This window comes from Balaenoptera physalus, assembly GCF_965194825.1.
Source record: "Balaenoptera physalus genome assembly, chromosome: 3".
Lineage (NCBI taxonomy): Eukaryota > Metazoa > Chordata > Mammalia > Artiodactyla > Balaenopteridae > Balaenoptera > Balaenoptera physalus.
Window position 1 is genome coordinate 89373310 of NC_138890.1, and position 15409 is coordinate 89388718.

The 15409-nt window shown below is 31.9% G+C and overlaps 1 protein-coding gene across 9 annotated transcripts in view; it reads left to right on the top strand.

The window, feature by feature from the left end:
* Positions 1 to 15409, top strand: part of FBXL17 (F-box and leucine rich repeat protein 17) — a 468543-nt gene that overhangs the window by 80301 nt on the left and 372833 nt on the right. For 2 of the 9 annotated variants that reach the window (XM_082454486.1, XM_082454488.1), the window contains exon 6: positions 10898 to 11024. The exons of the other annotated variants lie outside the window; for them this stretch is intronic. In XM_082454486.1, the coding sequence (XP_082310612.1) occupies positions 10898 to 11024 (127 nt within the window). The remainder of the gene's footprint in view (positions 1 to 10897; positions 11025 to 15409) is intronic. 9 annotated transcript variants of the gene reach the window in all.

Consider the following 15409-nt stretch of genomic DNA (forward strand, 5'->3'; position numbering starts at 1 on the left):
AGGAACTGATGTGCCAAAGATTTTTGGATTCCAACTTTTTATGGCTCTCCTAAATAGAAGAACCATACGATGTCTCTTAGTAAAATAATTATTAACCTACTCCATTTATACTGGTAACTGATACACATTTTCCAGGAATAATGCAGTTTTATTATTTAAAATTCATGTAAGAATAAGTGTTATTTTTCCAGTGTTTGTCTTTTTTCTTAGGGTTAGATCTATGGTAATGCAACTAAAAACAAAAATACAAAACTTATCACAAATAATTTCTATTGCATTCACATAGTAGTTAACACAGTGTTTACATTTCTGCCTGTTAGAATTGTAACTTAAAGTGCTGCGTAAGAAAGATGTAAGAGTTTTGAAGCATAGACAAGCTGTAGTAATTGTGTGCTAAAAGAAATTTAGTAAAATTGCTGGCTTAGAATTGTTTTGCAATTCAAATAATGCCAACAGTTCTGCATGAAAAGATGACTTGTTTTATTCTTAAAATTTCCTTTGTTAAGATGAATTTTTAAAAACTCTTAAACTCATCTTAGATTTTTATCATTTAATTCATCTATATAATTATGTGCCCCCTCCATTTTCAGACAGGGTAATAGAAAACTGAGCAAGAAAGTAAAGCCAAAGGTCACAGAATTAATAAGTGGTGGAAATAACAGAATTCAGAGGTCCCTGAGTTTTATCTGTATCTTTTAAAATTGGTAGACAAAAATACAGTAAAAAGCTACAATTAAAATGCTCTAGTGGTTACTCCATGAATCAATTTCATTTCGTAGAAAAAAACTTTAGTAGGTCCGTTACTTTTATGTTCATGTATTTGTATACTACATTTTACTCTATAATCTAGTTATAGATTATATTTAAGCTATTATTTTAAACTATAAACATTTAAACATATATACATATTCTTTAATATTCATTTTATTTTACTAACTAGCATCTGTAATTATAAATCATTTTGAGTCATCAGTTTTTGGAACTAGGGGAATTTTACCCTTATGTATGTAAAATAATTGCATATAGACCTTCATTATAAAAATTCTAGGTAATAAAAATGTAGCCAGAAATACACATCTTTATTTTTTTCCTTTCTCTTTGTTGCCTCTTTTTGTGTAAAAGAAACTGAGTTATTTTGTACTAATGAATAATTTTTGGGTCTAGGAGCTGCCCTCTAGGTTTTCTCAAATTGCTACCATAGCAAAATGAAACTAAACAAAACTTCATAGAATGAATACATCTCTTTTGTATATAGAGCACTGTTAAACATACTTTACAGAAAAAACCTCCATATGGAGATAATTAAGTAGTATAAAAGAAGCAGCTCTTTTATAGTTAATAATTTTTAACAACTGCCCTATAGTACAGTAGATATTTGGTCCACACATTTAATTAAAACCATTATCTTTCTTCTTGGAAGCATTTATTGTACAATTCCAAAATTGTTCATGAAAACAAAATCATGAATCTATTTGTCTCTAAATTGGGGCACTGAACAAGTAGTAGAGAGTGTGTGTCTCTGTATAAAGTATGCTTCATTTTAGATCTGAATATGTTTTCTTCCCTGTTATAATTTTTTCCATCAAGTAGAAGGAATGCTTTAGTATCAGTTGAGTGAAAGTTTTGAAAATCAAGTCCCTAAAGTTTTTTTGAGTCAGAGATATAAATATTAAATCATTTAATCTAATCATTAGCAGACCCAATGATTCGATTAAAATGTGTTTTAAAAATTTCAAGTGAGACACTGATATGTGACCATCTATTTCTGGCTTTAAAGATTATAGATTATACAACTCAAAACTGTAATCAGAATTCTCTGTGAGAATGGACACATTCCTTATGAGCTTTAAGAAATTCATCTTCTGAAACTTTAAGTGCAGGGTATAAATTTGGACATGTAGGTTCATTTACCCATCATTTCAGATGTTCTGGGAAGAAATATCTAATGATTTTTTCCATGACATCTACCCTTTTTTTCAGATTCTCGACTGACATTTTATCGTGTTATTGTGTTCCACGCTATTTAGTTTCTCCTGGATCCTTCCGAATTTCACATGCACTGCTTCAATCAGCTCCTGCAGAGCGGATAACATACCTAGGGACCCAGGTCTTACTGGACAAGCAGCCAATCATGAACAGGGGCAGACTGGCCTTTTTTTAAAAAAAAAATTTTACATATTTTTTGCATTTCAAAGTATAGATATTCATTTTAGCTATTGAAAAGTAAAATCTAGTAAGTTTACTGTAGGGAATATTTATCTTAAAAAGGAAGGATTATGTAGAAATGAGCCTACCTGCTGGTTTTTCTTTCCTTTTTCAATAATGTTTACATTGTAACTTAAACATTTTTCTGTCCCTAAAAATTAGGCATGTCTTTGTTTCCTAATGCATATTTCTGTTATGTAAACCTGCTTGTATAGATATGAAAAAAAAAGTTTGAAACTTTTCTGTGTATGCACAAAATATACCTTAATGGTATCTTGGGCAGGGGGTAAGAACCTCACGTTTACAAGGGAAGTAGAAGTGAGGGATTTGCTTAAGGAGCTTTAAACTACGTAGCTGTGAATTGGGAATTTAGTTCTGTGTGTCAGAAAGATACAACCAACTCTGCCATCAGTTTAAAAGAAAAACAAGATTTTGGTAGAATCTTGTCTAAATGACTTTAACACTATTAGAGAATTTTAAAAGCTGTTACAAAATAAGACTGCTTTAGAACAGCAACATAAATTTGGGGCTACTATTTCAGATGTGTACTCATGTTAAAATTAGGTTTCAATATTGGCAGTTAGGTAACAAAGGAAAATATGGTTTATTTGTATTTTAATGAAATATTGGTACTATATAAAACTGAAGGTTAATTTTTGGATCAATGAGCCAGAATTTCAATGTGGATATGGAAAAAAAGACTTTCATTTTATAAACAAGAATAAATATATATGTTTTAAATGCCAAAGTATTCAGTTTTAAATTTTTTTGTTTCGTTTTGAAGACATGTAAGAACTAAATTAGACTTTTAATTTGTGGTTAATAACAGTGAATAAATAAACATGGGTCTAAAAATTAAAGAATGAATTGGGAATAAGTCTTCTGATACTTTAAAATTCTGTATGAGGAAGATAGTATGTTATCAAGGAATGTACTGTATTTTGTTGATCCAGAACATTGCTTTTTTTAAAAAGTTTTAATATTTTCTACAATTACAACATTGTTTCCCATATCTCAGACTGAATTTGAGTTGATTTCTTCTTAACATTATTGAGTTAGTAATCAGTGGCATTTAATTTTTGTAAAGCAAAACTTAAGGCTTTAGGTGCTTCCAGTAAAACTATAAGCCCATTGAAATTGTTTTGTTTAGATTTTAGTTTAAATCCATCTCTATCCTGCTTTATTGCTCTCCCTTTGACTAATACGTAGCAACGTCTTTTTTCTATGCACAGAATTTATACAAAAAGTAATTTTTCTTAGTGTCTTCTATCCTTGTTTTTTTTTTTTTTTTTTCAACATTTAGAAACCAAATACTGTATGCCTTCTTATCTTCACATTAAGTAGTAAGAAGACTATAACTTGAATAGACTAAAAGTTGTCTTGGGGCATTTTCTATCATATAATACTATATTTTGCAAAATTTCTGTAGTACTTTGTGTTTCTTTCTCCCTAAGAAGAAAAAAAATTTAGTTACGTGACAGATAAGTTAAAATTGTATAAGTCCTACTTGGGTATTTGTGGTAATGAAAGAGTGAAACTGTTTGATCACGGTTCAGATAAGAAGTAACGATATTGCTTTTGGTGAGAGTAACTTGCATTTAGAATTCAGCCAGACAATTGAGTCTTAAGCTGTTTTTACAAATAAAGAATATAGTGCCATATAGAAACCTGAATTTTCAAAAATAGTCTGATTCTTGTTTAGCCAAATATCTTAGTTTTTGTTAGTTTTAAAAACTGTCTAGCAAAGGATAGAGTGTTAAATACTTAGTAAGAATTCTAAAGCATGAGTTAAGCTGGTATAAAATGACTTTTAAAAAAAAGTAAAAAAATAAAATGACTTTAGTATTTTCTTAATTTATAATGAACACTGGGATAATTTTTTAAAGTTTATTTCTGTGTTGCATAACATTTTACAGTATTGAATGTTACTTTTTAAAAGAAACGTTTCAGCAATATTTAAAAAACTGTTTTTGCAAAGTCTTCTATGGATGAATGGGCAGTCAGTATCAGTTTTAAAATTCTTTTACAAGGTAACCAATTTTCCTCTGCACAGTAAAACAGTTAAAATAATGTTTATACACTGGGTTTTCTGATGTTTGAGTTCTAAAAATTGCCACATAGTCTGCAAATGATTTCATTGTATTGGAAATGCTTTGGGGGAATGTTTATTCTCTTTATAAATGGAGATTGAGCACCACCTGTTGGTCAAACTAATGTATTTTAATTTGTGAATTCAGCAAAAAATTTTTGTTTTAATTTAATAATTGCATTAACTGTTGAGGTCTTATATATTATATAATTCTGTCACAGTATAGATTTATGTCTGAAAACTATACTTCATGAAATTCACCAGACTGCCTTGTTTATTATAGATTATAAAATGATCCACCTTTACCACCTTTACTATTTGTTTTCTTCACTTTGCTCTTTGCTACTGAATTATAAGTTATCCTTTTTTAAGGAAGTGAATGGTCTTAACCCTGGGTTTATTTATGAAGTTATTAAAGGAGATGATTATTTTATTTGCCTCATGTGGAAATTATCAAAATGAGGAAGTCAGTTCCTATGTTGTTAACTGTGTCTTAACTGAATGATGCTAGATTTAATTTTTAAGAAAATGAAATCCTTTTCTATTTGTTTTTCTTATTTAATAACAATTTGAAGTAAAAAACAATGAATTCTTGTATTAAAAATAGCAATTACTATTTTTTGTTGCAGTTATGTATCTTTTATAATTTTAGACTTTTGAATGTTTTGTTTCATTTGAAATGGATACTTATAACTCTAGTTAGGCATTAATAAAACAAATGATTAATTTTAAAGTGTTTATTTTAATGTATATTAATACAAAATTAATAGAATAAACTATTACTCAGAGCAAAGCAGAAAATGTCTGAAGTGACATATGATACTCAAAGGTATTAAAAATATATTTTCATTAAGATTGGGTATAGAAGGCAACTGGGGTACTTCTGCTACTGCTGACATCAAAGTAAGTGCTACAGCTGTATCAAAGTCTTAACCATCATACATTAATAATGTACAGTAAATAAATCAGTGCTTTTGGGTTTTAGGGAGGTTGATCTTTTTATTTTAGGTCATACTTTCTAAGAAGAAGTTGTTCCATGCTTAGTATTAGATGTATTCTTATCAAGAAAATAGTATAAATAGGGTCAAAAGAAACAAGTTTAAGAAACTTACATTTGTATTTTATATACCAATATGTTTCATAACAGAAAGCAGCTGATTTTTTTATTATAAAAATCAAGACTTGTAGTGTCAGCTATATTGTTTGAAATCATGAATCATATCCCAGTTCCCCTCGGCTCCTGTTGCTTTCTTCTGTATCCATTTAATGTTATCACTTGTTAGTCTTTCAAGCTAGAAACTTCAGACTCAATCCAGTCTCTCATCTTTCCCACTTTCCCATCAAATTCAGTTTCTAAACTTTGGAAATAACTCTTCATTCTTTCTTCTCTCTGTACTTTTTTTTTTGACTCTTCTAGTAGGTTTCTAACTAATGTTATTGTCTTCAATCTCTTTCTTGTTCCACCTATCTTCAATAACACTGAAAAGTATTTTTGCTTTATTTTTACTAAAACACTTGGCTGGACAGAGTAAAAATGCTTCTTTCGCTCTCAATTGCTTACACAGTCAAATCTAAATTCCTTAGAACAGCATTCATTGGGACCTTAGAGTCTGTTTCTAATCTACCTTTCTAGAGTTTTTCCCTTCGCATTCCCACCCTTTGAAACCAAATGTCATCTCCTTTGTGAAGAGTTACTTTAAGAATTAGTTATACTGATTTGAGCTCTACTAGCAATTGGATCATATTACTAGAAGGTCTCATCACTAGAAACATTGTTGGTTTATATATGTATAAATAGTTATGAACTCTTTGAAAGCAGAGACTGTGTGTTTTGTTTGATTGTGGGAACTTTGAATTGCAAGTCCCAAGCATAGTCCTTGGCACAGAAGAGGCTGTAAACTTATAGTAAAGAGTATGGACTCTGGACAAGACTGCCTAGGTTCAAATCCCAGCTCTTCTGCTTTGTCTCCTGGAGCAATTTATTTAATTCCTGAGCCCCTAAATATGTTTATATATGTAATGTGCTTAGAATAGTGCCTGGTACATAGTTAATGCTTACTAAATGTTAACAGTTTTTATTTTAAAAATAAAATAAGCCAGTTAGATAATATTATATTCCAAAATTTGAGAAAGTACACAGATTTGAAGCATAGTTCTTAAAGATCATTTTTTTGCAGTAAAATATCACATTTAAAATGTTTCCTTGAATATCTGAAAGCCATTTTGTTTAAAAGTTTAGTAACTGAGAATTGAATTATGTTAAGTTTTAGTAAGCTTATCCTTAAGACTTAAAAAAATGTGCACATGTGTATAAATAACTTTAATATTTTATTAGAGTTGTTGCTATATTATGTTATAGTAAAATCACTTAAAATAACTATGAACCAAAGTGTTTTTTGGAGATATAGAGAAATGTTGTTAAGAAAATAAAATAAGAAATTGGCACCTGATCCTTTTAGGTAGACTTTTAAATTAAAAAATGAAGACGTAGCATAGGCTTTTTTTTTTTTTTTTTTTTTTTTTTAAAGATAGGCTGAGTATAGCAATCTCAGTAGAAGTGTTTGTTTTTTACTTTTTCCCATCCTTGTTGGTCTGATTGATTTTCTCATCACTTCCAACCAAGTTGAATGTAAAGATTTTCCTTATTTTCTTTCATTGGTTTTTGGAGGGAGGATAGGTGGATACATAAGGAAATATCAAGGAAATATTTTTTATATACATATATAATGTTATAGTTAAATCTGATTTCTTCAGTTAGAGATTTTTATTCACCATTTGGCACTGGTAAGATGAAGGTTAAAAGCATCCACTGGGATCTATGCTTCTGAATCTAGACAGTTCTCAAAAATTCATAAAAACATTCATAATGAATGAGAATCACTGAGTAGTATTAATATTAGATTGTAAACGCAAAGTATTTTTAAGGAACTTACAACTTCTTGGAATTATAAAACATGTATTTCAGACAATAGAGTACACAGAAATTTGATCTTTGGTTGAATCGTATATTTTGCAATTTAGTACCATTAAGAGTGTACATATTGCATAAGTTTTAAAAAGTATCGTTGATATGTATCATTTTTTCTGTGGTTGAGTGCTTATATTAGAAATAAGTATTAATTTGACAGTCTGTGTTTGCTTAATATTATGTGTGTGTGCTTTGAATTATTTTTCTTAATGATTGACATACATTACTCCTGAGTGAGATCCTTGCTGTTGATAGTGTTCTTAAATAATTTGTGCAGTTTAAAATGAGTAATTTAACTGCACATGGCTTTCTGTTTACTTTTTGTATGTTGTTTCATCATATGGTTATCAAATGTATGATGATTCAGTAACTATAATTTTGAGGGGATTTAATTAAACATTTGAGTATGAATATAGTCTAAATATACAATTTTAAAGTTATATTTTACTCTTTAGTAAGTTGAAAATTATTCCTTCAAATTTGTGTGCTCAGAATCAAGTAGAGACATTAAACTTAGAGGAAACATAAGTATTCCAGAATTATTTTCTAGGAGCAAAATTATGCTTGTCTCCATATTTGAAAATAGCTTTTACTTATAGGATTTACAATTTTCATACTTTGTGTTAGATTAGAAAATTTTCAATCCTTTTTTAAATGAATAAGCCACTTAAAACTAGTGTAAAATATTTCAATTTTATATATAACTCATATTAATAGGCAGTATTTCATTTTATAATGAAAATTCCTCATTGTGAGATGTAATGACTCCTACCAAGAAATATTTTAATTTCAAAGTATCAGTGATAACTATATTTTCAGATTAATAAGAAGTTAATAGAAATATACAGTGTTTATTCAAATGTTTTTTGGTGTCTGATGAATACTGACACTATGCTTTAATTCTGGATATTTCCCAATTAAGTGTTATTTAGGAAGAGACAGATATTAATAGAGAATTAAAATGCAGTGTTATATGTGCTATATAATAAGGCATGATTCAAAGGAAACTTTAGAGCAGTGCTTAAGTCTTCTTCAGGGTTCAGAGAAGGTTTTTGTGAGTTGATGATGCTTTGTTTTGTTTACAGAGAATTGAAGAATATTTCCAGGTGGTAATAGAAAATAAAGAAGGGATTTTAGGTTAAGGGAACATTATGTGCAGAGGTATGGAGGCATTTAGAGAGCAGGGCTAGGAAAAGGAGACTATGGACCTATGAGGCTGACTGGACATGTAGGCTATAAAAGCTTTTTGGATGTTAGGCTAAGAATTTTGGATTTTATCCTGTAAGCATTGGTGAGACATTAAAGAATTTTGAGTGGGAGAGTAACATGTACCTATTTACATTTTCAGAAGATTTTCTGGTGGAGGGATGAGGGTAGAAAGACCAAGTAAAGAAATTACTGCAATAGTAGAGGAAAGGGTAATGAGTGTCTGATGAAGGCAGTGGCAGTGAGTAGAAAGAGTATTGAGGTAGAGTCAACCTTGATGATTAACTGGATGTTGTGGTTCACAACAACAGTTTTGTTTTGAGTACCCAAGACCAGCTTCTAGGAGTACGTAGACCAACTTCTAGGTTTGTTGGAATACCCAAGTCAATTTCTAGGTTTCTAGGCTGAGGTGCTACTCACTGACATAGGGACTGTTGGAAAGGGGACATAGTTTTGGGACTTGGTGTGGACTGCTCTAGTAAACAGGTCATGTTTGAGACGTCAGAGGACACTAGTTTAGGAAATGTTCAAGTAGGCAGTTGGATGTCTAAAGATTTGGAGCCCAAGAGACAGAGGTTTGGAAGTTAGCATACTGGTCCCGAACTCATTTCATCGATTTTATTTTTTAGGCTGCTAATGACTCTTTAAGAAAAGGGTAAAGTTGTGAGAGTATGGACATTTTGGAACTTGAATTAGAGAAATTTTGGAAAAATAAATGTCTGTGTGTAGTCTGCTTCACATTTTAAGGAAACTGGGATTCATTTCTGCTGCCAGTTCTCTGCCACCAGCTGTCTCATGTAATCAATGAAGTTGTCTTGAGGGAAAGTAGAGCAGATGATGACCCAGCTGTTCTGGATACTTATAAATTTAGGGGAGGCCTAATTTTTTAGTGTATGTTCAACTCACTTGGGTTGGTTATCTGTAGTTTTCTGTTGCAAGTGTCAATGTTTCTCTCTGTTGGTGTGGGCAATAGAGAGTTGACTCTAATAAAATCACTAAAGTGAGCAAGAATAATTGTTTTGATATCACTACCACTCCTATCATTTATTTCAAGGTTGCGGAAATGGAACTAGTCCAGTGTTTAATAACCCAACATTTTATATGTATTGTATAATATTATACATGAATATGGGTTTTGGATATTATGTTCTTTACAGGACAGTTTAAATCTGTGCTTTGCTTGTTTTAAATGAAATTGCATATGTGTTAACGAATCTTTTATTTGGACTTCTGAAGTTTTAATCTGTGTATCATGGAAATATTTTTGTTAAATTTTAAATTATGATACATATAAACATACAGAAAAGCAAGATTAAACATATTAACAATCGTATTACCATATATACTTGAGATTACTGAATATTCCATCAATTTACAGAAGGTAATTTAAATGCCATTTGCAATTTTAAAAAACCCCAATAATAAATACCAGGGACTACATCCAACAAAAGATGTGCAAGACCTTTATGGAAAAAAATTATACAACTTTATTGAAAGACCTAAAAGCTAAATAAATTGGGAGAGGTACTATGTTTTTGAACGGGAAGGCATAAGAATAGAAATTATCCCCCAAATAAATCCAGTAAGTTCAATAATACAATTCTGATCAAAATCTCAACTAGTATTTTTTACAGCATTAGACAGTCTGACTTTAAAATTGATATGGAAGTGTAAGGGGCAAGAAGAACCAAATAATTCTGAAGGACAATATGGGTGAACTCACCCTACTACATACCAAGATTTTTACCTTGCCACATACAGCAATACTTCATTAACTAGTATGGTAGTGACCCAGGTAAACAAACTAATGGAACAGACTGCCTTTTCACCCTTGTTTCCTAACTCCTCTTTGTATACAACTGCATACTGGCCAACCCGAACTGTACATGCCAACATTCATGCCTTGGGAATTTCAGTACTGTGCCTTTAGTATTGCTATCCTCTATATAATTCCCTTCATCCCTGTCTACTGTACTTCACTGAATCTATTATTTTATGTACCATTAAGAAAGAAATGTTGCCAGTTAAACTGGCACATCATCATTGCTGGGTACATTCTGTTTCAGAGATATTAAAACAGGAAAATAATGTGTCTTAGGATTTTTGGAACCTGGTATTTAAAATGCCAGTGTCTCCACAAAAAATAATCCCTGGTTTCCCTTATCTGAAAGTAAATTTTCTCACTAAGAATTTGTAATCATTTATTTATATCTTTTTGTGAAAGTTTTACAGAGTAACAGATGTGCAGGGCTTTTCCCCTGAATTTTCCATTTCTGAAAGTATGTATCTTCTACAACAATTCTAGTAGGACCAAGGGTTTCCAAATACTGAGCACCTACTGTGTGTCATGTGGTAGTTGCTTTAAGAATATTATCTTGATCCTTAGGTAACTCTGTAAGGCAATTTCTATTATCCAAATTTTTACATAGGACACTGGAACTTGGAGTTTAAGATTGCAGAACCGGGATTGGAACCCCAGACTGCCTGACTTCACAGCCATGACATGGCATATCACATTGCATTTACCTACCTCTCAGCTTCCCTACCTTGATTACAGTAAGCTATCTGAGTGTAGAAACCATGTATTTTGCATCTTCATGTTCTGCATACCTTCTTATACATTCCTTAAACCTAGTGAGTGGTTGGTATCTGCTGAATGAATAAAAGTAGAGGAGGAGGTTAGGGCGCCCCATTCAAACCAATGATTCTTTAAATATTTGTTCATGTTTGTGTGTGGGGTCAGCACAGGGCAGGCATAATTGAGGCTGAGCTATTCTTTTGACACCAACTAATAGTTCAAATAATAGATGCCATTTCCTACTTCAATAAATTCTGGAACATTTTGGGAAAAAATTTCAATTAAAAATTTACATATCCATTATAGAAAAATTGAAAAATGAAGAAAAAAGGAATAATAATAAGACACATTTATCAAAAGTATATTATGTACCAACCACTTCACCTGCATTATCTCATTTAATTCACAAAATAACATTATCAGATAGATACTATTGTTATCTGTATTTTACACATGAAAAAATGGAGGTGAAGAGCGGGTAAGTCATTTGTCCATGGTGTCATTGCCCGTAAATAGTGTTCTTGTTTGTCTGGAACAATTTTGTACCCTTCCCACTCTGTTTTGGTTTTCTGTTTTTAAACTTGATACATAAATGTCAGTAGTGAACTAACAGTCTGCAGTTTTCTATTTTTTTGCCCAATATTTTTTTAGAGATTTTGTCAGTGTTGATTCATGTAGTTCCATTTCATTCAATAATTAAACAATTTTCAGAAACCAGTAAGTGTACATAGTTTAAAACGTCAAAGTATGTTAGGCTTAGAGTGAAAAATGGGTACCTCCCTCTTCATGCCTTAGTCCTCCTCCACAGAGACAACTGCTTTCAACTTTTTGTTTCCTCCTTTTTATTTACCTCTATATCGTCCTTCCCCAAATCCATACTACCATTTCCTGACTTTGCAATTTTAATACACAGTGTCTTTCTACTGTGAAAGAAGATGATTTAGCGTTTTCCCTCCTTTCCTCCTACCATAGTCTGTCTTCCTTTTTCTCATCTTCCATTATATTTATATCACATTATTATGACTATGGGAACATTTAAAACAGAGCTATATATTGTACTATGTTCACTTTTTATCCTTGTGTAAATTTTTTTGAGTTAATAGCTTCCCCTGTTTGCTTAGTTTTCTTTGTGCCAGTTACTTATTCTTACCTTGAACTCCGACAGAACTATAAACTCTTTTCAATATGACCAAACTAATAACATAATTGTGTGTGTGTGTGTGTGTGTGTGTGTGTGTGTGTGTTTCATTAGAGACATTGCTCCTGGAGCCCTAAACCCTGCTTCAATTTAGATTTCTTTTGTCTCTTTTCTGTGTTAGATCCCTGTTTCCTGGTTTCTATATTTTCCTTTCACTTGTTTTGCTTCCTCAATTTTTTAATTAATTAATTAATTTATAGCTGCGTTGGGTCTTTTGTTCCTGGTTTCTATATTTTCCTTTCACTTGTTTTACTTCCTCAATCTTTTTTTAAAATTTATTTATTTATTTATTTATGGCTGCGTTGGGTCTTCGTTGCTGCACGTGGGCTTTCTCTAGTTGTGGCGAGCCGGGGCTGCTCTTCGTTGCGGTGCGCGGGCTTTTTATTGCAGTGGTTTCTCTTGTTGCGGAGCACGGGCTCTAGGCGCATGGGCTTCAGTAGTTGCAGCACGCGGGCTTCAGTAGTTGTGGAACGCGGGCTCTAGAGCACAGGCTCAGTAGTTGTGGTACCCGGGCTTAGTTGCTCCACGGCATGTGGGATCTTCCTGGACCAGGGCTTGAACCTGTGTCTCCTGTATTGGCAGGCGGATTCTTAACCACAGCACCATCGAGGAAGTCCTACTTCTTCAATTTTAATTCCTCCAATGGTTTCTTGAGAAAGAATGAATGGAGTTTACATTCCACTCCCCCCCAGTTTAAAGAGATGTTTGATATGGAGTTAATTCTCTAAATCCAGCTTGATAATGTTTTTCAAGTTGCCCAATAGTAAATATAAATTGTTTCTTCTCATTCTGTAGTTAAATAGTTTGGGAGGAAAAATATCGTGAACTTCTAGCTTGTTGAAACTTTTCCCCTCCAGTTTAGTGCTGTCAGAAATTTCAGGTTATTTGAGTTTAATAAGTAATGAAACACATGGAGATTTAGAGAAGACATAGTTAATATAACTCATTATATAAAAGAGGTACTGTCAGTTGTAAAGCAGTGTCATGGCTCTGTTTTCATTGATATAATGACATTTATTTTAAGTAATTCTTGGCTTAAATGGAAACATCTAAATTGTAGTATTTAGAGGTAATTATAAACTAATTTCCATATAAAGATGTTCAAGGTACAATCTAAATATAGATAAATAAAACAATGTCTTTTCTAATTGCCTATGGAAAAATTTACCCAGAGTATGCATGTTGGCTTATCTTTTATGGTTTTTAAGTGGAAGCTTTCTGTTTTTGACATTGCCAAGAAGCCTTTTCACATAAATAACCTCCCATAAATCATTTCAAAATGTCTAAGTAAGGGCCTGAATAATTTTTTTCTTGAGTAGTCTGCAAATGACATCTCAGTCATTAACTACTTTAGGATAAAAGCATTTTGCTAACATTGAGCTTCACTCAAAATTCTTAACTTGTTTAGATTGGCATATGCTGTTTTTAGCATTGTATTTGACTTGTATGTTAGATGTCTTTTTTTTTTTTTTCCTCAGTAAGAAATTTTCCTGTTAGCTTGTCAGACATCATTATAAACAGGGGGATAAAAATCTTGGTGGTAGATTGCAGTGTTTTATACTGAGCATTATTGATCCATAAAGACTTACAATATATTATTCTAAGGTTGTCATTGCTAGAAAGGATTGAGGAAGGATTAAGAAACTACATTGACAGAAGTCATCATTTTAATGACAGGCAATTTAGTTTGAGGTAACTGAAGCAGGGAAAAAAGCAATCAATCATCACAGCAAGGATTTTCACAAATGTTTACCAGTCTATTATGAATGTTGTATAGATCATCAAGGTCATTTGATAGCGTCTCTGAAAGTAATGTTTTCATATTCTCACAAAGCAATTCAAATATTTAAAATAAAATACTATGTCCACTTTCTAAAGTTCTGTGGTACAATGTAGTAATGAAATAGAAAGGATTAAAAAGTTAGGAAACATGCAAAAAATCCAGCTAATTCATTAAACATTTCATTTCATCCTTGGAAATAGACATGTTTTCTCTTCAAGTGATAGTTTACTCAAGTGTCTGGCTAAAGAATACATATAAAAGATAATTTTATATTGGATCACATTTACTTTCTTGTTTTTTGTTTTCAAGTTTTAATACTGTATTAAAAATTTACATTTAATATCTCTTCAAATTAATTTCTCTTGATTACCTTGAAGGGGAAATCTGCATTGTGTAGTGTAAATTCCCTTTTATCTGGATTCCCCATCCACACTAGTTCTGGGATAGTAAATGGGAAGGAGTGCTGAGACCAGAGAAGAAAGTGAGGGTGTATGTTTCCCAGTGAGCATAGCCTAGGCTGCTTTTTGGAATCCTTGTTGACAAGGCCTTAGAGTTAGTTTTGGGTTGAAATTTAGGCTCTGTCCTTAATGTATGAGTGATCTAATCAAGAGCCATAAATCTTTCTTTGTCCTCATTTCCTTTTCTGCAGAATGGGAATAATAATACCTTGCCCATGTGGTGGTTGTGAGGATTAATCCCACAGGCTTTGTAGGAGCCTTATAGTTCTTGACACAAAATAGTGCTTCAAAGATGTTAGTTCATTCCTCTTCCCACCTCTACTGTCTGAAAGCAAAGATAGCAAAACTGTTGATCTCTTTAATGGCTATAGAGGTAGGTAGAAGGGAGGCATGGTTACTATTATACATTCTAATGAAAATAAGGGTAAGTCACAGTAGGCTTACCACAGGCTAAGGACACCTAGAAGGTGAAAATTGTGGCATATTTTTAAAAGCTTTTTTTTTTGAATGATTTCATATAACTTTTGATTTAAATTACTTCCCGCACCGCTGCCTAAACAAAAGAAAAAACCTGACCTGTTTTTTTTTTTTTTTTGATCAAATGGTTTGTTGTAATCTTGTGTCATAGGCACTGCCTCAGTTAGTCAGAACTCTCATTGTAGTTTATGGTGAAGGAAGTGTCCTTGTCATCTACTTGATGAAGTACACATTTGCATTTAGCATTCATGATAAGTAATCCTAAAGGTCCGTCTGTCTGTCTCTATGTATATATGTGTGTGTATATACACATACATATGTATATAAAATTCTTAGCGGGTTGATAGTTATTTGTGGAAGCAGTGTTCATACTGATGAGGAACTCTGGTTTGGGGTTACACAGCCTGGACTTTAATTGTGAATCAGTCACTTCCCTTGTGCGGACTT